At 42.0% G+C, this 24316-nt stretch overlaps 1 protein-coding gene and 1 long non-coding RNA gene across 3 annotated transcripts in view; one reads left to right on the top strand and one right to left on the bottom strand.

The window, feature by feature from the left end:
• Positions 1–24316, top strand: part of alpl (alkaline phosphatase, biomineralization associated) — an 80770-nt gene that overhangs the window by 31565 nt on the left and 24889 nt on the right. Inside the window, exons 1-6 of one of the 2 annotated variants that reach the window (XM_063033007.1) lie at positions 7387–7513; positions 11669–11954; positions 12882–13001; positions 14480–14595; positions 15723–15897; positions 20702–20877. In XM_063033007.1, the coding sequence (XP_062889077.1) occupies positions 7499–7513; positions 11669–11954; positions 12882–13001; positions 14480–14595; positions 15723–15897; positions 20702–20877 (888 nt within the window). In that variant the 5' untranslated portion in view covers positions 7387–7498. Of the gene's footprint in view, positions 1–7377; positions 7514–11668; positions 11955–12881; positions 13002–14479; positions 14596–15722; positions 15898–20701; positions 20878–24316 lie in introns of those variants that run through there. The other variant, XM_063033008.1, reaches the window with a different exon arrangement.
• The window catches only part of LOC134337773 (uncharacterized), a 74729-nt gene continuing 55703 nt past the window's right edge, over positions 5291–24316 (bottom strand). Inside the window, exons 2-3 of the long non-coding RNA XR_010016063.1 lie at positions 7103–7209; positions 5291–6718 (exon numbers count right to left, since the gene is read on the bottom strand). This is a non-coding gene — a long non-coding RNA (uncharacterized LOC134337773). The remainder of the gene's footprint in view (positions 6719–7102; positions 7210–24316) is intronic.

The raw sequence follows: 24316 nt of genomic DNA, 5'->3' as shown, positions 1-24316 counted from the left end.
TCATCCCCTGTAAGGAAGCTAAGACTGCTACTTTCTCCAGTGAGGTTGTCCTGACCTTTCCCATTTACAGCTGTTTTGTTCCAATGGATGTGCGCCTTGTCATACTTCCCACAGTATAATCTCCAGAATGTACTGTACCTCAGTTTTCACAATGCCTTTACTAACCTGAGCTCTTCAGTGCAAATAGTAAAGACTCTCATTAAACTAACCTCAAATGACAGGGCAAGCTTCAAGAAAAGACTGACCAAATTAATTCTTAGAATATTTTACTTCCATTTAGTTACTCAGAAGGAGTAAAAGTTTTACAAATGCTCAAACGTGAGCAACTTTTTAGCTTAGTTGGAGAAGATTTCTACTGATAAAGATAGAAGCTATCAAAAGGTTTTGCTTAGTTGGCGAGTTTGGAGTTGTTGAAAGAAAATGGAAGCTTCTTGGCCAATGGATGAAAACAGAACTCTGGTGGTCAGGGAAAAAATGAGATCAGATACCTTACTGGGTGCAGGGTTAAAAGAAACAATTGCTTAGAATGATAAGAGTCTAAGAAGAAATACTGTCAAAGAGCTGTTCAAAGTAAATATACTTTTTCCTAGCAGTTGATGTGCACAAGTTCGATTTGTTTTTTATTTTATGAGATACAGTGCAGAATAGGCTCTTCCAGCCCTTCGAGCCGTGCTGCCCAATTTAATCCTATCCTAATGATGGGACAATTTACAATGACTGATTAACCTGCTAACCTGTATGTCTTTGGACTGTGGGAGGAAACCGGAGTACCCGGAGGAAACCCACGAGGGTTACAAACTCCGTACAAGCATCCAAATGGTAAATACGGCTCAGCTTTCCTGTCTCCTGAACTTGTTCCCCAGACTCTGAGGGATAGTGGTGAGGAGCAAGAGCATTAAAATGACCGAAATGTTAAATACCAGCATAAATTGTTACTACTTTGGGAACTAATCACAAACTAAGAGCCAGAACATTTTTTGCCCCACAGGTCTTGCCTTGCAGCCTATGAAATAATTTTGAGATAGGCAGTCTTTTACAGTCAGGAAACACAATTCATTGTGCAAAGCCAGATTTCAGGAATGATATGACTGCACTATGACAAAGGCAAAACAATCTACTTCAGCATTATTGTTGAAGGTTTGACGTAGGCTGGACACCGTGGGTGAACTTCCTTGCATTTCAATCTAGCCCCATGGAAACTTTACTGTGCTTCTGCTGGGGAGCATCTCATTCTGGAGAATGCAACTCTGAAACACCCGTGGAGACTTGACCTAGATAGTGAGTTGAAGTCTTTCAGCCTTGAACCCCTGGTCATTACATGGGGAGCTGGGAAAGCATTTTGAAATACTTCTGTGGAATGTGGAAGTCACCAGCTGGGACTGCATTTGCTGTCTGTTTCTAATTAGTTTTGAGGGGTAGAGATAGTGTGAACTCATGTATTCTTTTTCCCAGGGAAAGGGAACAAATAAGTTAGAGGGCATAGGTTTAAAGTAAGGTGAAAGATATGAAAGGGATCTTTTAGTGGCAGCAGCTTCTGGTGGCATATGGAATGTGTCACCAGAGCAAGTGGTGGAGGACCGTTCAAAAGAAATTTGGATAAGTGAATGGATAGGAGAGGTTTAGAGTGATGTGGGTCAATTTCCAAGATGGTACAGCAGCAGCTACATTTCATTAAATGTTTAAGGATATTTGGTATGTCACCAAACACTCTGCAGATGTACTGTAGAGATAATTTTGACTGAGTGCATCACCATATGGTATAGGGGTATCAGTGCACTGGGTCAAAGATAAACTATTTAAGGAGAATCTGGGGGGAGCGTCTTCATTCACTGGGCGATGTGAGCATGGAGCAAGCTGCCAGCAGATGCGGGTTCAATTGTAACATTTAAAGAAGTCCTGATAAAGGGTCTCAGCCCGAAACGTCGACTGTACCCCTTCCTATAGATGCTGCCCGGCCTGGTGCATTGCACCAGTATTTTGTGTGTGTTGCTTGAATTTCCAACATCTGCAGATTTTCTCATGTTTGTGCAATACTGCAAGTTTGGCTTCCTTACAATTTCAACACAGCAACCCAACTTCTGTGCTCAATGTCTGATTTATGAGGCCTAGGTACTAAAAGCTTCCTTTATGACACTTTCTTCTTGACCTAGATAGTGAGCATGTGAGAGAGTGAAGTATTTATTGCGCTGCCAACTGCAGTGCATATGCCACTCATTATAGCAGGTTTTCCAGCACAAAGAGCTGGCGTTTCGACAGCTTCAGGAAACATCTCTCTTCTGGAGCCAGTTCCAATGGTTAATTTGTGAAGCAGATTTGCAAATAATGCACCATCTGCTCATGCATAGCTGATGCCCAGTAGCAACACAGTGATTACTGCAAAGAATTTGCATCGTTCTGATTCATCTACACATTTCCAAAGCAGGTGGCCCTCCAGTTACTTTGAGCCGCATCTATTAATTCATTTCAATTTCACGATGGGGACTGTAGGATTTTATAACCAATGCGCCAGTGATCAATTCTCTGTCGGAATTTGAGGAATTTCAACTGAAAATAAAGAGCATTATTTGTAAAGAAATAATGGAAAATTTTACAACAGAGTTGACTTCCAGAGAAACCCATGTGAGGCAGTTCTCATAGTTAATGTAATATATCCAGAATGTAATATTACATATATTAACTGCCCAATAATATAACCTAAAATTGGGTAAGGCAAATCCTCCGTTCTGTTTGGTTTTTTGAAGGCGAGCTTTATTTATACGAGGTTTTTTATTCTTCCATATATAGGAAGAAATAATTGAATCCAAAGAGCCAAAAAAAGATTTAGGAATAAAAACAGGCACAGCTTGAAAAAGATATATAAATTTAGGTAAGATATTCATTTTAATAGAATTGATTCGGCCAATCAGTGATAAAGAGAGAGGCAACCAATTAGAAAGTATTTTTTTTAACATAATTCAATAAACTTAAAAAATTTTCCCTAAATAAATCTTTTTAACTCTTAGTAATTGTTACTCCTAAATACGTAAATTGTTTTCTTAAAATTTTAAAAGGAAGGTTAATATCAGTTGGTATTAAATGGTTTAAAGGAAACAGTTCAATCTTCTGTAAATTTAATTTATATCCCGAGAACTGACTAAAATTAGTCAGTAAACGGAAGACAAATGGTAAGGAGGTTGTAACACTAGATATAAAAAGCAATATTCATCAGCATAGAGCGACACTTTATGAATAGTACCTCTCATTAAAATACCAGTAATATCTTTAAACTCTCAAAAAGCAATTGCTAAGGGTTCTAATACCAAATCAAAAAGCAAAAGGCTCAAAGGGACAACCTTGTCTAGTTCCACGTTGGAGCTTAAAAGGTTTAGAGTTCTGAAAATTAGTAAGAACCTGAGCGGAGGGAGAGAAATAAAGTAATTTGATCCAATGAATAAAATTAGGTCCAAAATTAAATTTTTCTAAGGATGTAAATAGGAAGTTCCATTCAACTCTGTCAAAAGCCTTCTCTGCATCCAAAGATATCATACATTCCGATATTTCCTTAGATGGAGAGTACATAACATTTAACAAACGGTGTATATTAAAATGGGAATATCGATTTTTAATAAATCCCATCTGATCATCTGAAACTATAGAAGATATAATTTTTAAAACACAATATAATTATTTTATTCTATTTCATTTCATAATTCAGTCTTTTTATACATGATTGATTTGGAATATGGGATACTGTGATTTAAATGTAATTCGTACTATTTACTTGTATCCTTATGAATTTTGTATTTGTATTTATGTAATTTATATAATATCAATAAAAATATTGGAAAAGAGGGAGCATCATTTGTTCTGAGAGTTTAGGATGTCAGAGGTGTAGTGAGAGAGGAAATAAAGTAGCAGTGGGAGCCAAACTCTTTGTATCTCCCCCTTTCTCAGGTTCTCAAAGTCAGATGTTGACACATACTGTAGAGTCATTTGAAACTGTGATCAAACTAATGATTGTGATCTTATTCTTGGCGCCCACAAACCTCTTGTATGGTAATTGCCTGCTGTGTGAGACCTTTGTGCCCTACTTACCCCTGAGCTAATGGCAAAGCACAGAATCATTCTTCTGCGTGAATGGAAGGGTTTGAAGCTTAGCCTAGGGTTAGATAGGGCACAAAGGCTTCACGCAGACTTGTATACAGCCAATGGGAGGTTTGTGAGGTCCAATAATAAGATTGCGAATCATTGGTTTGGCTGTAGATTCGCATGACTCCATGTGTCAACATCTGACTTTGAAAATCGGAGAAAGGTTGGCTTGCTTCACAGAAGTTCTGTCATACAAACACTTGGAATCTCAGATCCTCTTCTGTGACTCTGTGTGTGCGACTTTATTTCAAGTCCACTATAGTCTTGACGTCTTAAACTTGCGAATGACTGTCACTTTTAGGAAAACCATCTGCCCCTCCACCATCAGATTTCTGAACAGACTATAAATGCATGACCGCTAAGCCACTATTTTTGCTCTTTTTTTTTCTTGTACTTATTTAATTTTTTAATATTTTATTTCTTATTGTTCCTTCCTGTGCCAACTTGGCGCATTAGGTAACAACCTTGCCATTTCTTTAGCATTTGTCTGTTTTACGAGGTTGAGTTGCTAGCTCCACGCTCAACCCGGCACGAGTAGAACTCATGCAAGGAGCCGGCCGGATTCGAACCCGGGACCTCTCGCTTCAAAGTCTGGTGTGGATGCCACTACACCACCGGCAGAATTTCTTATTGTAACTCATAGTATATTTAATGTATTACACTGTACTGCTACCGCAAAACAACAAATGTCACGACACAGGAGTAATTAAAAACCTAATTCTCATTCTGATTCAGATTCGCTCTGCCCCAGGTTTCAGACTCACAGACTGTTTCAAATCAGCAATTAGATAGATGTAATGAGGTATTTATTCAGCTCCTGTCTGAGGAATATCAAATGACCTTGAATGGTATTTGATGCAGTGTACTTTAACAGAATGAGAATTTATGTGTGATTTTCCAGTATGGAACTGCGGTTTGGAGAAAGTAGGATCTACCAAATTCTCCCTTTCTGCAGTGGACTGCTGTTAGTATTGTTTTTTTTTAATATAACTCACTAGAATTCTATAATTCCCTAAAAAGGTTACACTACATATGATACATTCACATGCACTGTGGAACAGCTATATCTGATAAGTGGTGGCTGTGGTTTCAGGCACACATCCAGTTTTTTTACTCAATTGAGTGTTTATTTATGTAGGTTTGAACAAAGCTGCATAAACTCTTTGAGTGGGCAGATCGTTGATATAAAGTGCACTTCATCAGACTGTGGACTCCATCAAGGGCAATAGTTTGATGCAGACTGAAGCAGATTGAACGTAGGAGGTTCCAGCTATCAGCTGAGGCATAGTGACAATATTATTCAGGTGTCGGAAATAAAAATGATAAAAACACTCATCAGATCAGTGTGTGTGAAGAGGGAAATGGAATTAATGTTTCAAGTTGACAGCCTTTCTCTGCATTGGCCTCTAGGTGAGATGCGGACTGCCTGCGTCTGTTCAACAATTTATTTGTGATTAAAGCTGATTGATCTGAAGGTAGATAAGTCACCTGGATCAGATCAATTACACCCCAGGGTTCTGAAAGAAGTTGCTGAAGAGATTGTGGAGGCATTAGTAAAGATCTTTCAAGAATCACTAGATTCTGGAGGACTAGAAAATTACAAATGTCACTCCACTCTTTAAGAAGGAAGGGAGGCAGAAGAAAAGAAATTATAGGCCATTTGGTGAAGATGTCAGAGTCCATTAATAAGGGTGAGGTTTCAGGATACTTGTAGGTGACAGAATTGAATTGAATTGAATTGACTTTATTGAACTTGGACAGATTGGCAGAATGGGCAAAGAAGTGGCAGAGGAAATACAGTGTAGGGAAGTGTATGGCCATTCACTTGGTAGAAGAAATAAATATCACAAGAATGATTCTGGGAATGAAAGTGTTAACGTGTGAGGTCTGTGTGATGGCTCTAGGCCTGTACTCGCTGGAGTTTTGAAGAATGAGGGGGGAGTATTGAAAGGCTGAGACAGAGTGGGTTTGGGGAGCATGTTTCCTATATTGTGTTTGTCTAGGATCAAAGGGCACAGCCTCTGAATAGAGGACGTGCATTTAGAACAGAAATGAGAAGGCATTTTTTTTTTAGCCAGATGGTGGTGAATCTGAAATTCATTGCCATGGACAGCTGTGGAGGCAAAGTCATTGAGTATATTTAAAGCAAAGGTTGATAGGTTCTTGGTTGGTCAGGGCATCAAAGGTTATGGGAGAAGGCAGGAGAGTGGGGTTGAGAGGGATAATAGATTGGTTTCATTCTGTGCCAAGGCAGAGGCAATGAAATGTAGTTTATTAATGAATGGTTTTAAAAAATTGCAATCTTTAAAACCAGAGAAAATCTGCTGATGCTGGATATCTGAGCAACACACACAAAATGCTGGAGGAACTCAGCAGGCCAGGCAGCATCTAGAAAAAGTGTCCTGTTGATGTTTCAGCACGAAACATTGACCGTACTCTTCCTAGATGTTGCCTGACCTGCTGAGTTCCTCCAGCATTTTCTGTACATTTTTTGAACTATTTAAAAAAAAAACTGATAGAGCATCATTCAATAAACTTATAAAGATGGGTAGAAGCTGTCCTTGGTGGAATGTGCTTTTGTATCTTCTGCCTGATGGGAGAGGGAAAGAGAGAGAAGCCCCATTAAGAACTTAAATCATATAACATTGTTTTTTATTGTGCAATCTCATGAGAACTATTTTTTCTATGGTGCAATGAAACAATAACTATTTTCCAGTCATCTCCCATTACTTTAGAAATTCAACTAAGTACCTTTACGGTCCTTGCCAGAATTCCTGTTTTGAGGGGGACATAATGATGTAATTTCCCATTTGTATGATTGTGCAGTACCTCAGGTGTCTTTCAAACCCCAAGTATCTCCCTGTGTTACTAAAAAAAATCACCTCCTTTATTTTCCCCACCCTGCCAATAAACCCTATCTCTAGAGCTCCATTCTATGCCTTTACTCTGAAGATCCCAACGATCAACATCTCACCTGTTCCCTGTAAATGAGAAATACCCACCCAGGGTATTCGTCAGGATATCTTGTTATCTGGGCTAATTTTCATCTTCTATTTCAGTTTAATCATCTGTTTCCACCACCTGAATTGAGAAAAAAGACAATTTTTGAATTGATGCGAATATGTATTCAAGTTAGTGTTTACTTCAGCACACAAGGGCAGGAGTGTATCTAGGTGGCTAGCTGATTGTGTGTAATGTGCCGTGACTGACACCCAACTCAATAAGTATTGTTTCTTTTATTTTCTTCAGGGAACACTCAAGTGCATCAGTGCAAACTTCTCTGAAAGTCGGATCGCTGGAAGCAAGATTTAATTCTCCAGAAATAAAATGAAGGTTCTTGTGTTGCTGATTGCCAGTCTGAACCTCATCTATGCATATGTACCAGGTATAAAGTCTTATCAACATTGTTTTCATTAAACCTGTTGATCCCAGTCACTGTCTGCTAATTTGTTAACTATGTAGTAAATGCTATTTTTTTTTAAACTGTTCATTAATGAACGACATTTCACTGCCTCTGCCTTGGCACAGAACGAAACACAAAAAGTGCAAATCCTTTCTTGGCCCTCTGCTCCATTGCTAATCCTACCAGCTCTTTGAAGACAATAAGGTTGGCCTCCTCTCTGGAGGAGGATTCCGATGCGTTGCCAAATTATGGCCGGTGCACTGTCATAAATTGCTGAAATATTTTTAACAGCAGGAAAAAGACAAAGAAGAGACGCTCGGTGGTTATGATTTCTCAGGTGGTATCGCTAAATAATTCAAATGCATATTCTTTTCTCGCTATTGACTTTGAAATAAAATTGGCACTTATGGTATGAAGTTTTAATTTCCATACCATTAACACAAAGAATGTGATTGAATCTTGATCTTAGCCCTGGTTTTCTACCTCCTTCCCTTTATTTCATGGTCTGCAATCCTTTTTTTTTTATCAGATTCCTCCTTCTTCAATCCTATGCCTCTTCCACCTAGCACTTCCCTGATTCTCACATCAGTCCTATTATCCCTCCTCCACCATCTTGCCTCCTCCCTCACCTGGATTTGTCTATTGTCTGCCAGCTCGTGCTCTTTCCCTTCCCCTCCTATCCTTTTATTCAGCTTTCTTTTCAGTCCTAATGAAGGGTCTAGACCTGAAATGTTGACTGTTCATTTCCCACCATAGCTGCCTACCCTGCTGAGTTCCTCCAGTGTTATGCGTGTGTGCGCACTGCGGAAGAATTTTTTAAAGAGTTTTATCAGATGATATAGTGCTGTGTGAGGTGGTAGGGGCTGGGAGACCTGCAATGGACACTCGGGTCTCTGCTGGGGAGATCATCAGTGTTGTGAGTGAGTCAGGGATCAGGAAGCTCGGGGGAATAGCTAGAATGGATTGTTGGCGTAGATCTTGGGGGTTAATCAATCCATTGGGGTGCAGATTAATCCTTCTAGTGTTGAGGCAGTCTGAAGGATGAATGGTATGTAAGGGATTTATCTTACACACGTTTCATTCCAGTGCTGAGTGGAAAGAAACCTCTGGCTACCAATGGTTGTTCCTGTAGCAATTTGAAGTTACACATGGGAATAAAGCCACTCTATGTACAAGGAATGTGAGATTCATGGAATGAGAGCTTTGTGGAATGGAGAGAGGAGTTTTTGAGGAGGGTGGATGAGAGGTCACAGCGGTGCCCAGGTGAATTCTCATAATGATATGAAATGAATCAGGAATGGTCATTGACATTTTCCTCTTTAGTTGAGAAAATATATTCTCCATCGAACAAATCCATGGGCCTTGTGATTGAATTCATAGGTTAAAAAGAAAGAAAAGCCTCTGTAAAGTTGTAAACTCTGCTAGCTCCATCATGGGTACTAGCTGCCCCACCATCTTTCTCAGGCGATGCCTCAAAATGGTGGCATCCATCATTAAGAACCCCACCACTAGGACATGCCCCCTTCTCATTACTACCATCAGGGAGGAGGTACAGGAGCCTCATTCAATGATTTAAAAAGAGCTTCTTCCCCTCCACCATCAGATTTCTGAATAAAAATGAATCTATGAACACAATCTCATTATTTTTGCTCTCTTTTAACACTACATATCTTTTCAAAGATACATTTGTTATTGTAACTTGTAGTGTATTTTATGTATTGTACTGTCTTGCTGCCCAAATAAGTGTTAATGATAATAAATCTGATTCTAAATTTTACAAAGCATTTGACATATTTATATTTTATTTGGCATTTATGGTGATATCACCCCTTTCGCTATCTTACCTGGCCCCATCTTTTCATCATCTCCCTCCTTACCTGGTTCCACCTGTCACCTGTCAGCTCCTGCCAGCTCTATCTCTCACTTCTTCAGCTGGTTATTTCTCTTTTGGACTCTCAGTCTCAATTCTGGGTCTTAACCCAATACGTTAATCATCCCTCTGCCTCCACAGATGCTGGCTGACCTGCTGAGTTCCACCAGAATTTGTTTTTTCACTCACATTCCAACATTGGCAGTCTTTTGTGTCATCAGTCAAGGAAGTGGTAGACGTGTGAAAACAGTTTCTAGATTTATGTAGAATTACATTTATCATGTACAGTATGGTTGAAAATTTTTAGGCACCCTAGATTTTATATGGTTTCAGATGGTATGGCCTCCAGAGCCCTGATCTCAACATCATCAAGGCTGTCTGGGATTATCCAGAGAGACGGAAGTGAACGAGACAGCTAAAGTCTGCAGAGAACTGTGGCAAATTCTCCAAAATGCTTGGAACTACCTACCAGCTGATTCTCTTATAAAACTGCACAACAGTGTACTCAAGAGAATTGTTACAGTTTTAAAGGCAAAGGGTGGTTACACCAAATATTGATTTGATTTTTTAATGTTTACTGTTCTTTATAGTAATTTTTTAATATTTAGAAACTTCATTTCATTATTTTTGAAAGCATCTTTGCTTTACAGATTTTTTTACATGTGCCTAAGACTTTTGCACAGTAGTGTTCTGAGTTTTCTTTTGTTATTCTCAGATGATTTTTGTGGGTGAAGTAGAGTTTTCTTCCCAATACGCTTCAAGTATGTTCTTCCTGGTATGGATTCATTAACTATTGTTCCTTTCCTTTTCTAGTCAATGTGTATATAACTATCCTATAGGATTGCATCCAATGCTGATGATGTTCCTGAAGGATAATTTGATGGCACTGATATCATCTTTCTCTTTGAATGTAATTGAAATGTCAAATGTTTGTTTGATGTAGTTTCTCATCATTTGTTTGTTGCCATGTGCACTCACCACGTTACCTCATCTGTTATTGTGTTTCATTCCTCGTCTTTCATTTGTTCATTGCCTCTGCAGCTCATGAGCTCCACGCCCAGAGGTTTCATCATCTGGTCAGAGGGTGGGGTAGTCCAGGCCTGGAGGAGCATAGTGATCTGTTTGTCCACCACCACCACCCGAACTCGCAATCCCCTGAAAGCTGCCGATGACCCTGCCATCACTCTTGTGCATTTGGAGAAGTGTAGTCATTACTTACATGGAGTCCTTGATGCTGAGCTCCTTTCTTCCTTAAGGCGATTTAGAGAGAATTCCTCATAGTGTGACTTTTTTTTCCCTTCAAGAATTTTGTAGCTTCCTTTCACCACCCTTTACTAGGAACAACAGGCGGGCTTGAGGCTTATACTCTTAATTGTTGCATTGAGAGTCAAGTATTCAGGCTACTGATATTTAAATTAAATTATTGTGTATTGAACACCTGACCACTCAGTAATGTCTCTCAATCCTCCAGATGTCAATAAAAATTCTTGCCAAAATATTGAATGCTTTCCTTGTGAGTTTGAACCACACAAAAGAGTGAATGGAGAGACAGTAACAGACATTACACAACGGGAATTATTTTCAATCTTCCCTCTGGATGATAACATGGGAAATATAGCTTTCATACATCCTTGTTAAACCTCCCTGAATTCCATTAAGTTGGAACTGAGGTCAGAGCTGCTATGCCAGATATACCAGGTCACCACTCAGGAGGCAGTGTTGGAATGAACTCTATCTCCTTGAGACCCTGGTGGTGTTACATGTGATATAATTCCTCCCTCCTCCAACCCCCACACCATCAGCCCGTCACTTACTTTTCAATCCAGGCTGAATTTCCTTTTACTCCAAGTAGTCTCAATTTCGTGTTGAAATTACAGCTTCCAAATCCGGGTGCGTTTCAATGACCTCTGTGGCTTTGGTTTTTGTAGCAAAGTAATCCCTTGTAATAAAATTTCATATTCCCATCTCTTTGACCTCAATAGGCAAAATACCCGCTGGACTCAAGAAAAAGCGAATCTATCATCAGATGCGCCTGCCACCACCAGGTTAGGCGGATCTCAGAGGCCTGTCTTATCACATTTATTGTTCCATTTGTGCTGTCGTTCGTCTTGAATGTGCTGGGAGATTCATGTATTGCTCTTGAGTTCCTCAATCTGTTGCATTGGAATTTCAGCTTGTGAGGGGATCTTTTTCTGTCTTGACTCTCAACAAAAATTAACAGCTTTCTATTGCCTTCTTGTAAACTTGAAGCACATTCTCTCCTACAGAGGCATATTATTACCATGTGTAATAATTGCACCGCATGCTGGACTGTACTGTGGATCCAGCTTCATCCTGGCAGGAATGGATCCAAGATTGAAAAATGTGCAATTCAACAGCTCAGCAAGGATATTCTATTTGCCAAATGCTTGCATTTCTTTTGCTGTTTGGCTGTAACTTGCCTTGTATGCGGTTCCCCACTACGCCAGAGAGGGGTGGAGGGAAACCATCTAACCAGAGAAACTCCGGATACGACGTACCTTTCCTTTACCGCTCAAATGGCCTCTGTTATACGTAAGCACAACCCATTTCTAGGTTACTTGATCTATTTTCTGTTGAAATGTCAAGAAGTTTACGAAGAAAGGCGCTCCGCTTCTTTCCCTGCAGTGCTCATGCTTACGCTCTCCTTTGCTGAGAAAGAAACTGGTAAAATATAGTCTGTGTTACTTCTAACGATGGTTAGCTCAGGGATCAGCTCTGAAGCCTGGATAGATGGAGTCGATTTGAAGAGTAAGTAGAGGAAATCACCCATGTTTTGCATGCTTCCGTCCAGGATGCTCAACACTCACCTGGATTGCATCTACTTATTTTGCTATGAATTAATATTCCATCATTGTTTCAAGTGGGGTTCTCATTGCAGAGATGACCAGTCCCAGGCTTGATCACATGTGACTACTTGTACTGCAGTAGTTCCCTGGTATTATTTTAAGTTGCAAGTAAAATGAAGTCCATTTCATTCTCGACTCAAATTTCTTAATGGCATAGAAGGAAGCCTGCCGTCAGAGTAATATTGTTCCTGTAATCTGTTATTTCACACCTGCCCATTAACATTCTCTGGTTCTTCCACTGGCCGTGTGTACTCGACTTGCCTATAGCAGCAGGTTTGGGTGTGAGAAAATCAGAGCACCTGGGGAAACCCAGGTAGACACAAGGAGAACGAGCAGGCTCCACGTAGAACTGAAGGTTAGAAACAAACGCCATCTCCTTGGAGACACTCTGCAGTTCCAGTAGGGCTAAAGTTACCAGAAAAGGTCTTCAACAAAATCACTACCGGGGAAAAAAAAAGCACTTTTTGTTTTGTCCTGGAGTTCAGAGCAGTTTAAGTGCAGACTGGTTAAGTAACTTGTGTCTCAAATGCTGGTGAAATCTGTTATGATGCATCAACTATTACTCGAATCTACAATGTTCTTGAATCTAATTATCTTGTGTTGCCCATTACAGAGCATGAAATGAACCCTACATTTTGGAGGAACCAAGCCCAGGAAACACTGAAACGGGCTCTCAGTTTACAAAAGCTCAACACTGGCGTGGCAAAAAATATAATTCTTTTCCTAGGGGACGGTATGTTTCAGATACTGGAGGATAACTAATTTCTTTGTTGACTTTAGCTTTGAGCATCATTTCATGTGTCAATTTTGGCAGCCATGATTGACAGTGAGACATCGCAGGCTTAGGCAGTGGGATTCAAAGCTTTTAAATGCTGGCAGTTTGCTACACTCTGGAGACTTTTGTCCTGCAATACTCAGTACTGAATTTAACAGAATGGAATTTCCTTTCTGAGGAAACTTGGAGTACGTTGTAGGGAAGTCTCCATGTGCTGGCATTGGAGAGTGTCCAAAGGAGGCTGACGACAATGATCCCAGGAATGAAAGGGTTAATGTATGAGGAGCGTCTGATGGTTCTGGGCCTGTACTCGCTGGAGTTTAGAAGAATGAGGGAGATATCATTGAAATCTATCCAATATTGAAAGGCCTAGATAGAGTAGACATGGAGAGGATGTTTTCTATAGTGGGGGAGTCTAGGACCAGAGTGCCTAGTGTTGGAATTGAAGGATGTCCTTCAGAACAGAGATGAGGAGTCATTTCTTTAGCCAGAGGGTGGTGGATCGTATGTGGAATTCCTTGCCATAGACGGCTGTGGAGGCTAAGTGATTGGGTTTATTTAAAGCAGAGGTTCATAGGTTCTTGATTAGTAAGTGAAACCTCCTCTTACTGGCCGTCTCTGGAAATGCAGCTCGTTAGCCCCTTGCTAGCAGCCACTGGATTCCACAGCGAGAATCCCACCTTTCTCAGGCTTCGTACGTCCAGGGTGTGTGACTTTGGTCCTGCCAAGTCTATGAGATTGGGATGTCTCACCCACCCAAACCCCGGTTTGTGTGATCAACGTGTGATTTACTGCCACTGGCTCCTGTGAGGCAGGCCCTCCATACTGGCTCTTCCACTGCGACACCTAGTTAATTAACTGAATTCAAATTCCCTTCAATTTACACATATCACAACAAAAATAAATGTTGCGTGAGAATCTGAGAATGCAGAGGCCTGTACTGACTGTGATTACTTTGGGATCCTTATTGTAATGTGACTAGGGTCACAATCCAGTATATTTTTTCTTAATATGGCATCATTTCATTAGGCTACATATTTCTAAATTTGTTCTTCAAATAATTGGATCATGGGAAAGAATTCATGATGACCTCTTCCAAAGCATCCCAAGGACTTACTCCAATTGTGGACTTCTTTGAGAATATAGTAGTGTCATTGATAATTTTCCACAGATGATATTAATTTGAAGGAAGGTTAAGTTACCAGGGGCACTTCTGTGCCCAAACAAAATGAACACACACTGACAGCCCACTCCACTTGCTCCACTTAATATGGAACTATTGGGCTCCTGTCTTGTTGCCAACAGCAAAACAATATGTGATAAAATAAAGATGTGTGCAGATGTAGAGACCAGAAAGCAATCTGGGAAAGCACAGGGAAGAAAAAAAGTGCTGATGTGCTCACTGGTAAGATAGCTTTCTTCTTCTTCTTCTTCAGGGATGGGAATCCCCACAGTGACCGCCGCTCGAATTCTGAAGGGCCAGTTGGAAGACAAGAGTGGAGAGGAAGGGTTCTTGGAAATGGACAAGTTCCCACATGTAGCTCTTTCAAAGGTGCCCCATTCACTATTGCTAGTTGTGTTAATCTCCCTCCCAGCTAGTGCATGAAAAATTTGAATTTTGCTCTTATTTCGACCAGGTAGTGCTAATGGCTATTTGGGTTCATTAAAAAAAAGTATTTAATTTGCTTTAGGAAATGCTTGTCAAAGGTCTTCCTGTTTAGAAACAGTAGAATGTGGTGTGCGTGAGTGCCTGCAGCAACCACGTCATTTCTGTTCTGCATCCCCCCCCCCCCAACAATACTTACCTTCATTATCACCCTTCCATGATGGGCTGCCTGTCTCAATAGTTACTATCTCCTGCTACCCCATCCACCTTCCAACCACTGATATGCCAGTACCTGCCACCCTCTTCCAACCTTCCTAATGATATTACTGTAGATGCCATTATCACTGGAGCGGCACAGTAGCCTAGTTAGCCTGGTTAGCACAATGCTTTACAGTACAGGCAATCTGGGTTCAATTCGGACCACTGCCTGTAAGGAGTGCCTATGACCACATTGGTTTCCTCCTACTGGTTAATTAGTCATTGTAAATTGTCCTGTGATCAGATTAAATCGGGGGATTGCTGACTGGCATGGCTCGAAGGCTGGAGGGTCGTGTTTCACGCTGTATCTAAATAAATAAATAAACATAATTCCCACATCCCATCCCATTCACAATACCCCTCCTCTACTAAACAATGGATTTCATGCCCCTTCACTGGGCTCAACCCTTTGCATAAAGCACCGGTGATTAAGAGAGTCATTTCCTGCTCCTCTGCTTGAGTTCGTCTCACTAGGCCGGCCAGAATTACAAGGCAGAAATGTCATAAATGTGTTAATCATTGAACTGATGCATTTTCCTCTTTATTAAGGGGAAAAAAGGTTTTTAGTTTCTTCAGAGTGGGATAAACATTTCTTAATAACATTATCTCCTCTTGGTAAAACTGATCATGAGTGGTTTAATCATATAACTGTTGCTGATGCTCAAGACTGGCTAGTTTAATCGGATGTTATGATTTTATTGTGTGTCTTTATTTGATTGTGCTTGTTGATTTTTGAGATGTGTGGTTCTTTTTGGAGGCTGAAAGATAAGGCTCAGCTTGACCTTGATGCGACTTCTCTTTCTTTCATTCACCAGACCTATAACACCAACGCCCAGGTGCCAGACAGTGCTGGCACAGCAACAGCCTACCTGTGTGGCGTGAAGGCAAACGAAGGCACCGTGGGAGTGAGTGCAGCTTCGGTGCGCAGACAGTGCAACACCACCTTTGGCAATGAAGTGACATCCATTCTGAGATGGGCAGAAGATGCAGGTTGGTGTTGTGTGCATGGCCTCAGTCCGGATAAGCCGTTTTTCTTTTCATTGTTTTAAATGTCATTCAGTGGGGCGGATCCAGTTCTACCACAACACTGTAGAGGTCCATTCAGCCTATCGGGGCACAGTAGGATGTTCCCATCAATTCCTTTCTCCTCCTACTTACTTCCCTGTAGCCTTGCCATTAATTCTCTCTCACTTTCTCAATAATTTCCCCCTCCCACCACTCCTTTGGTACTTTTTACTGCTTGCTTCCACTAAGAACTAATTTGCAGCAGTCATTTAACAGAGGTTCCTGACCGGTAAGAGTGGCAAAGGTAACTGTGTCAATGGGATTGAGAAGAAAGCCATGATCGAATAACGGAACAGACTCGATGCCCTGAATGACCTTGTTCTTCTACTATACCGAGGCTGTGCCTTGCGGGAGGAGCCAGTTTAACTCAGTGTCTTGGTGCAGCCTGCCTCGTTTACAAGTAACCTGGTTTTAACTGGGTATAATTGGTGCTTTGTTGGCCCTTAGAGGTGTCCTTACTGGTGTGACACCCTGCCCTGTGACTCTCCTCACCCTGGACTTTGTGCATTCTCTCCATGGGTTCACTCTGGATACACTGGTTCCTCCCACATCACAAAGACGTTTGCGTTGGGGTTAGTAAGTTGTAAGTATACTATGTTGGCACTAGAAGCATGGCATTGGTCATACCCGATGACTTGGTATATCCAGTACCAGGAATAGTAAGGGCTTGACAGGTTATATGGATGAGAATGTGGTTGACAGGGTTAGTAAGTCAGCCATAGCGGAATGGCGGACCAGACTTGATGGACTGAATGGCCTAATTCTGCTCCTATGCCCTACGGTGCTATACCCTTATACCAGTGTTACAGTCTTTGGGATGTGGGTAAACCCATGAAGGAAAATGTGCAAACACCACACATATACTACTCAAATTCAGGATCAAACTGGGATCTCTGAAGCACTGGGGCAGCCTCAATAATAGCAGCTCCAACATGCTTCCCTACATGAGGAGACAGTGAGTAGACATTCAGGAAGTAAGTATTATAACGGTCACTTTGTTTGACCTCACGGCACACAATAACTTCTGCAATGGAACAACTTGTCCATCTGACCAAAAACTGAAAATATCGACAATACTCAGCGGGTCAGGTAGCGTCTGTGGAGGAAGGAATGCCATTAGTGTTTCAGATCAATGACCCCTTATCAGAACTGGGAGCAGTTAGAAATCAATGCCGTGCAGAACTGGAAAGTATGGAGAGAATAAAATGATAGGTGGAGATGTAAGAAGTTGGAACAGGCTAGTAAAATACAGTGGAGCTGGATGAAGGAGAAGTAAATTGGAAATGAATGAGGAGAACAGAGAAAAGTGCTGGAATTTTGAGATACAAAACATTATAGAGTCATAGAAAAGTATAGCACAGAAATAAACCCTTTGGCTCATCTAGTCCATGCTGAAGCATTTAAACTGCCTCTGCCCATTGACCTGCACTGGGACATAGGCTCCATACCCCTACTATCCATGTACCCATCTGAACTTCTCTTAAGTGTAGAAATTGAGCTTGCATGTTCCACTTGCGCTGGCGGCTCGTTCCACACTCTCACAACCCTAAGAGTGAAGACGTTTCCCTTCATGCTCCCCTTAGACTTTTCGCTGTTCACCCGTAATCCATGACCTCTATTTGTAGCCCCACCCAATCTCAGCGGAATAAGTCTGCTTGCATTTGCCCTTTCTATGCCCCTCATAATTTTGTATACTTCTATCTAATCTCCCCTCAATCTTCTACGTTCCAAGGAATAAAGTCCTAACCTATTCACTTCTTTCCATATAACTCAAGTCCTCCAGACCCAGTGACATCCTTGTAAATTTTCTCTGTACTCCTTCAACCTTATTTACACCTTGCCTGTAGGTTGATGACTAAAACTGCGCAAATTAGGCCTTACTAATGTCTTGTACAACTTCAACATTACATCCCATCTCCTGTACTCAATACTTTAATTTATAAAGGCCAATGTGCCAGAATCTTCCTTTGTGACCCTATCTACCTGTGATGCCACTTTCAATGAATTATGGACCTGTATTCCCAGATCTCGTTGTTCCACTGCACACCTCAGTGCCCCACTGTTCACTGTGTAAAACCTACCCTGGCTGTAGCAGCTAGAAATATGAGAACTGGAAGGGGTAAAGAGAATCTTCTAACTTTTCACCTTTCAGAAAATATCCCGTTCTTCTCTTATTTACTACCTTTTTTATGATACAATGACTTAATGTATGGATATCTCCAGGCAACTTAATGCTTCCAATTTTGTCTATTTTTGCATTTTTGGCAGATTTGTCTTTCAGTTCCATCATCTTGGTTATTTGGAAATGTTGTAACTTTCTTGATGGGTCAATACTGTCAGTTAGAGTATAGTCTCCCACCCTCACCAACCCCTACTATTACCCCCTGCTACTTAACCAGTTGTCTAAGCAGGTCAAAACATTGGCTTCAATTCCAGGAGATTCAATTAAAAGAACATCCTCACATTTTGACAAGACTTGGGAATGGTATATAATAATTGATAAAGAGTATCTTTCACCTCCACCAATCTCTTGCTTTCCTATACTGCATGCAGAGATGGTGTGCCTTAAAGCCAAGAGTAGAGGGAAGATTTATGGAGGGGTATATTTAAATTACAGGTAGTGGGTAGTGGCTGCATTCATCACTACTACAGGGCGTGACGACCCTGCCTTACACGGGTCCCGGGCTCAGCTGGCTCCGGCTGACAGTACCCGGTATGGGCCCCTATCCAGGGTTATGGATCCCACTGCCTTGTGGGTATCTTCGGGAGAAGAGAAGGCTAAGGAGTAAACCCTACACAAATCCGAGTGGAGCCCCTAAGGCGGTTGGATGACGTATCACGTCACCTCCCGGCAGCTCCTGCAGCCAAACTGATGCCAAAGGTACTGCTTTGCATTCCTTTGGACCATATCTGCAAGGCCGAGGGGGGGATCTTGATGTCTGGGCAGCCCAGGATCTCCATATTCATTACCCAGGTCTGCGCCCCGGAGAAGACCGGCGCATCCATTGTCTATTTAGACAGACGGAGCTGTTAATAATTAATTAATATTTAAATTAGGATTACACCTCTGGGGGACTGAACTACCTGCATCTGGAGAACAAGTTGGTTGTACTTCAACTCTCTGAAAAGTCATTCCCTCCATCAGACAACGCAACTGTAATCTGTACCTACAAAATGTCTAGTAATCCCCAACCTACCCTCCTCGGTGCCTTATCTGAACTGAGGCAAGAATTCCCTCATTGTTCTTGGCAGGGGTAGCAGGCACATAGGGACATCATCAGCTGTAGGTTCTCAAATTACTCATCATAGACAATAAAATGAAAATATATTGGTATTTCTTTAGTGCTGCTTGGTCTGAATCCTACCCAATACATTTAGGAGGCATTTGACCATAGGATCATAAGACCAAAAGACATGGGAGAGGCATCAGGCCATTGAGCCCATCAAGTCTGCTCCACTATTCTATCATGACTGATTTATTATCTCTCCCAACCCCATTCTCCTGCCTTTTCCCCCATAACCTTCATTACTAATCAAAAACCTATCAACCTTCACTTTAAATATACCCAAAGACTTGGCCTCCACAGTCATCTGTAGCAATGAATTCCACAGATTCACGACCCCTGGCTAACGTGCCTGGGCTCCTTTGATGATGACTTTGTGGGTTAGTGTTCTTCACTCACTTTTTTTGCCATTTGCATGATTTGTTGTTTTTTGTTCATGTTGGAGGTGTTCGATATTTTCTTTGAATGGGAGCTATGGTTCTCTTTGTTCAGTGGCTGTCTGTGGGAAGACGACTCTCAGAGTTGTATACTGCAATCATACTTGGATCATAAATGTACTTTGAATCTTTTAGAAGAAATTCTTCCTCACCTCTGTTCTAAAGGCTGTGCCCTCTGGTCTTGGGCTCTCCCAGTAGTGGGAAGATCCTCTTTACATCCAGTCTGTCTAGGCATTTCAGTAGGTTTCAATGAGATACCTGCTCATTTTTCTGAACTCCAGTGAGTACAGGCCCAGAGCAAGTTTGTCCATGGGGGGGAAAGGCTTGGATGTTATGGGCAGAACATTGGCAACTGAACTAGCAGGGAGGATGCTGTGGTCAGCATGGACCAGATGGGCTGAAGGGACTACTTCCATGGTTTCCTCCCACAGTCCAAAGACACACTGCTAGGCAGATTAATTGATCACTGTAAATTGTCCAGTGATTAGTCTAGGGTTAAATGAGGGATTGCTGGGTGGTCTGGCTGGAAGGGACCTATTCTGCATTGTATGTGAATAAATACCATGCCTTGCTACTTTGGCCACAGTTCATAAGAATTCCTTTGTCCTTAGCATGATTCAGAGAGGCCTCAGACTATTATAGGAACTGAGCCTGAATTCTTCTATCATCTTGGATAGGCGCTTGTCACTGAGCCCACTAGGACAGGGAACTAAGAGATTGCGTAATGTTTTAAAGAGTGAAGGAGGGGAGGAACAAAACTCAATATTTACCATTAGAGGCTTGATGAGGGGTCACGGCCAGAAAGGTCAACTATTGATTCATTTCTATAGATGCTGCCTGACCAGTCCCTCCAGCGTTTTTGTGTGGTTTGTCTTTGTCAACGTGGAGTTGATGGGAGAGCGATTTAAAAATTGGTGGTGGGGTGGAGGGGGGGAGGTGAGGGCAGAACTAAAGGAATGCTTGACCTGTGGTAAGCTGCCTCATCCTATTTCATTCCTCCTCTTCCAGGTAAATCCACGGGCATTGTTACTACCACCCGGGTGCAGCATGCCACGCCCAGTGCTGCCTACGCACATTCTGTCAACCGGGACTGGTATTCAGACTCTGAGATGCCCATGGAAGCACTGGAGCAGGGCTGCAAGGACATCGCGCAGCAGCTCATCTACAACATTCCTGGTATCGAGGTGAGTGAGATCTGTTCACCAAGGCATTGTGTGGGGCCTCCACTTCACGAGCTACCAAGCTGCTGGGGGAAATGTGCACATCAACTTCATCTGCATCAGGTGATAGCAATGTGCACAATGCAGACATGTTAAGGTTTCCACCATATTTTCTTAAAACAAAATGAAATTGGTCTGCACTTTCTCAGCGTTGTAGCCCGCACCATGATCGCTCCTCATTACAGCCCATACCACAGTCTCACGCCATTACTGACTGTTGACTCTCTTACCATTATTGCTTGACTACTCTTCTCCATTGTTGAATCTCTCACACTTTGCTCCCAGTACAGCTTGTCCTGTCCTCTCCCATTAAATAAATAGAGTCATAGAAAAGTACAGCACAGAAACAGGCCCTTCAGCCCATCAAGTCTGTGCTAAACCACTTAACCTGCCTATTCCCCTTGACCTGCACTGGGACTGTGGCCCTCCATACCCTTACCAGCCATGTACCTATCCAAACTTCTCTTAAGAGTTGAAATCGAGCTGGCATGCACTGCTTGCGCTGGCAGCTCATTCCACATTCTCAAGTCCCTCTGAGTGAAGAAGTTTCCCATCATGTTCCCCTTAAACTTTTCACCTTTCACCCTTAACCTGTAGTTGTCGTCCCACCCAATCTCAGTGAAAAAAGCTTGCTTGCATTTGTCCTACCTATACCCCTCAAAGCTCCTCTCAAACTCCTACGTTCCAAGGAATACAGTCCTAACCTATTCAATCTTTCCTTATAACTCAGGTCCTCCAGACCTGGCAATCTCCTTTACCGTCTATATCACACTTCTTCCCCATTATGGCCAGGATGCTGTCGATAGCACCTTTCAGTAGTTTGTTGATGATAGAGAGTAGGTAGATTGGGTAGCGATGATCTGTACTTGTGCATCCCTGTGCTGCCCCCTTGTGATAAGGCTCCCTTGCCAGTGGGACAGGAGGTACCTAAGAGTTGTGATAGGGAAGATGGCATTATGTTTTTGAAGTGTGATTGTAAGTACGACTGTCTGGCTGTGCTCGTGTGTGCGCGTGTGTGTGTGTGTACGCATGTAGACATGCATGCAACAGAGTTAATACGTACCTGCTAGACGGCTCCTACACTTGCGTTCATCTATGCGTGAATGCCAACATATATGTGGCAGAGTGTGGTCTCTAGTTATCGCAGACCCCTGAAATTAGTTCTGTCAAGTCAGTAGTGATAGCTGGTATGAAATGGCTAAAGGAAACCATGCACAAGTAACTTCATACAGAGAACCCAGAGAGTAATGCATGGGTAAGTGATGTGCTATAGTAAGTACAATCAGTACTCGTGACTATAACATTGCAAGTCCCTAGACATTCCTGAACAAGTGTCATTAGACCACATGTGGAGGTGTTTTCAGTGATGTTATCGAGAGGCGGCACACAGCTGGGAAACTGAGAGGTGAAGAATGGACTTTGAGGAATGCCAGAGCTCAGACTACAGTTGCTAGTATAGATCTGAATCTGGTTTCTCCGATTTCCTTGAGATCAACTTGTAAAACCAATAAGAATTTCACTTGGCCCCTCTTCTGGAGTTAATTGTAATAGGACTTTCAGGGCCCTTTTCACCTTGTTCACTAAGGCAACTACAGCGACCAACAAAAGTTTATTAATAAAATTCTTTATTAAAAGTAGCCAACATTCAACCACAGTTGTGGCTGGTATAACAGAGCATCAGAAATCAGACCACATGGTACACATAGTTTTCGAAGGTAACCTCACACTCAAATGTGAGCGTCTCAAAACCCATCCTTTCATCAGTCTGTCTGTGCACAGTAGCTAATTGACTGTTGCATTTCTTGGGGGCCTCCTGATGAACAGGAGGGGGGTTATACTTGAGGGGAGGTGTCTCCAGAGCAATGGTAGGATTGAAGTGGGAGAAGGTTTATGCAGCAAATATGTATGATCGATGGGTGCCAAACAAAGTCTGGATCTGTACCATGAGCTCAGATCTTCTAAATGAAGCACAACCCGGAGACTTTTCACCACCCTCTTGAAATGATTGTTCAAGTAATTGTCTCTCCAGCTTTCTTGAGGGTGACGCTTGCCTTTGTTTCATACTATTCAGAAATCCTTTTAATATAGTAACCACCAACCCTAGTGTAGACAAGAATTAGTGGATAACTATGGGAGTTGGTAGAGCCTTAAGTCAATAATCCTTGACTGCACTCTAGTGCAGTAGTCAAGGTATGATGTTGAGTTGTACTAGAAGTGTGTGTGTGTGCTGTGTATTTTCCACCTGCTGTCAAATTCTATCAAATTCCTTCCTTTTAATAGATATTTGTGTCGATAGTCACATGACTGGGTCTGCAGACAACACATCATTTGTTTGTTATAAGTCTGGTAATTCATAAATAGTGATCTTGGCTGTGTGATGCTCCTAAAGGACCATTGTATCTTCAACCAGTTGAACAGGGAGGATAAGCATTCATGTGATCCATCATTATATAGTGTGTCAAAGGCAAAATCAAAAAAAAAATGCAGCTTTGAATTTGCAAAATTTTGAAGTTGGAACAATCTCGCAATTCATTTACAGAATTGAAAATGCGCACTAATCAAGAAACGTACTATTCAATAAATGCCATCTGCGAGGGATGGCAGCCAAGTGTATTTGCTGTTTAAGGAGCATGAATGTGTTTGTTACCATTTCACTGGCATTGAATCTGCGAGACACTTGCTTCCCATTGGGATTCTCTGAATGTGTTTCAGTGCTGAGACAGTGATGAGATAGAGAGACCCTTTCTCCTGTCTGCTGCTTCAGTTGTGCTGAGAACTGCGGCAATGGGTAGACAAATATTAAATCAAGTATCTCCTTCCTAGGATCTGTCCAGCCTGATTCTTCAGCAGGCCTTGAAATAACCAAAGCAGATAGGAGTTTGGCTTTAGTATTTAACCAGTGAAACTGTTGTTTTGAGGCTCAAATGCTATTTGATTGCCCAATCTTGATGTGGTACCTTCTTCTTGCACCCTTAACTTCTGGTGGAGTCGTCAGGGTGCCATCATGCCAAAAAGCTTTGCACCAGCTTTTTGGTGTGCTCATCGTACGGCGTGTCTTGGGCATCTGAAACCTGGCGGAGCTCATCCCTCTCCAGGTTTGACCACAGCCGATTTCCTCCAACCAGGTGGCTCGCCTTGGTCGTGAACACGTGGCCGTTATAGTTCATCTGAGAATCTTTCCATCCCGGCTGGTGACTTCATCACGGAAGTCATTCGCCCAGTGGTGCCGTGTTAATGCCACCCCCACACGTGGTTTAGCTTGCCCGCTGAAGCATTCTATTGGGGTATGGTGCTTAGAGCCAACACGTGAGAGACTTAGGAGATGGATGAGGACCAGTGATGCCCGTCCACCCTGTCCGGTAGGGAGCAGCATGCCAGACATCAAAGGTACTACCTCTATCCA

Source organism: Mobula hypostoma, chromosome 25, assembly GCF_963921235.1.
Source record: "Mobula hypostoma chromosome 25, sMobHyp1.1, whole genome shotgun sequence".
NCBI classification, from domain to species: Eukaryota; Metazoa; Chordata; class Chondrichthyes; order Myliobatiformes; family Myliobatidae; genus Mobula; species Mobula hypostoma.
This window is presented reverse-complemented; position numbering and strand designations above follow the sequence as displayed.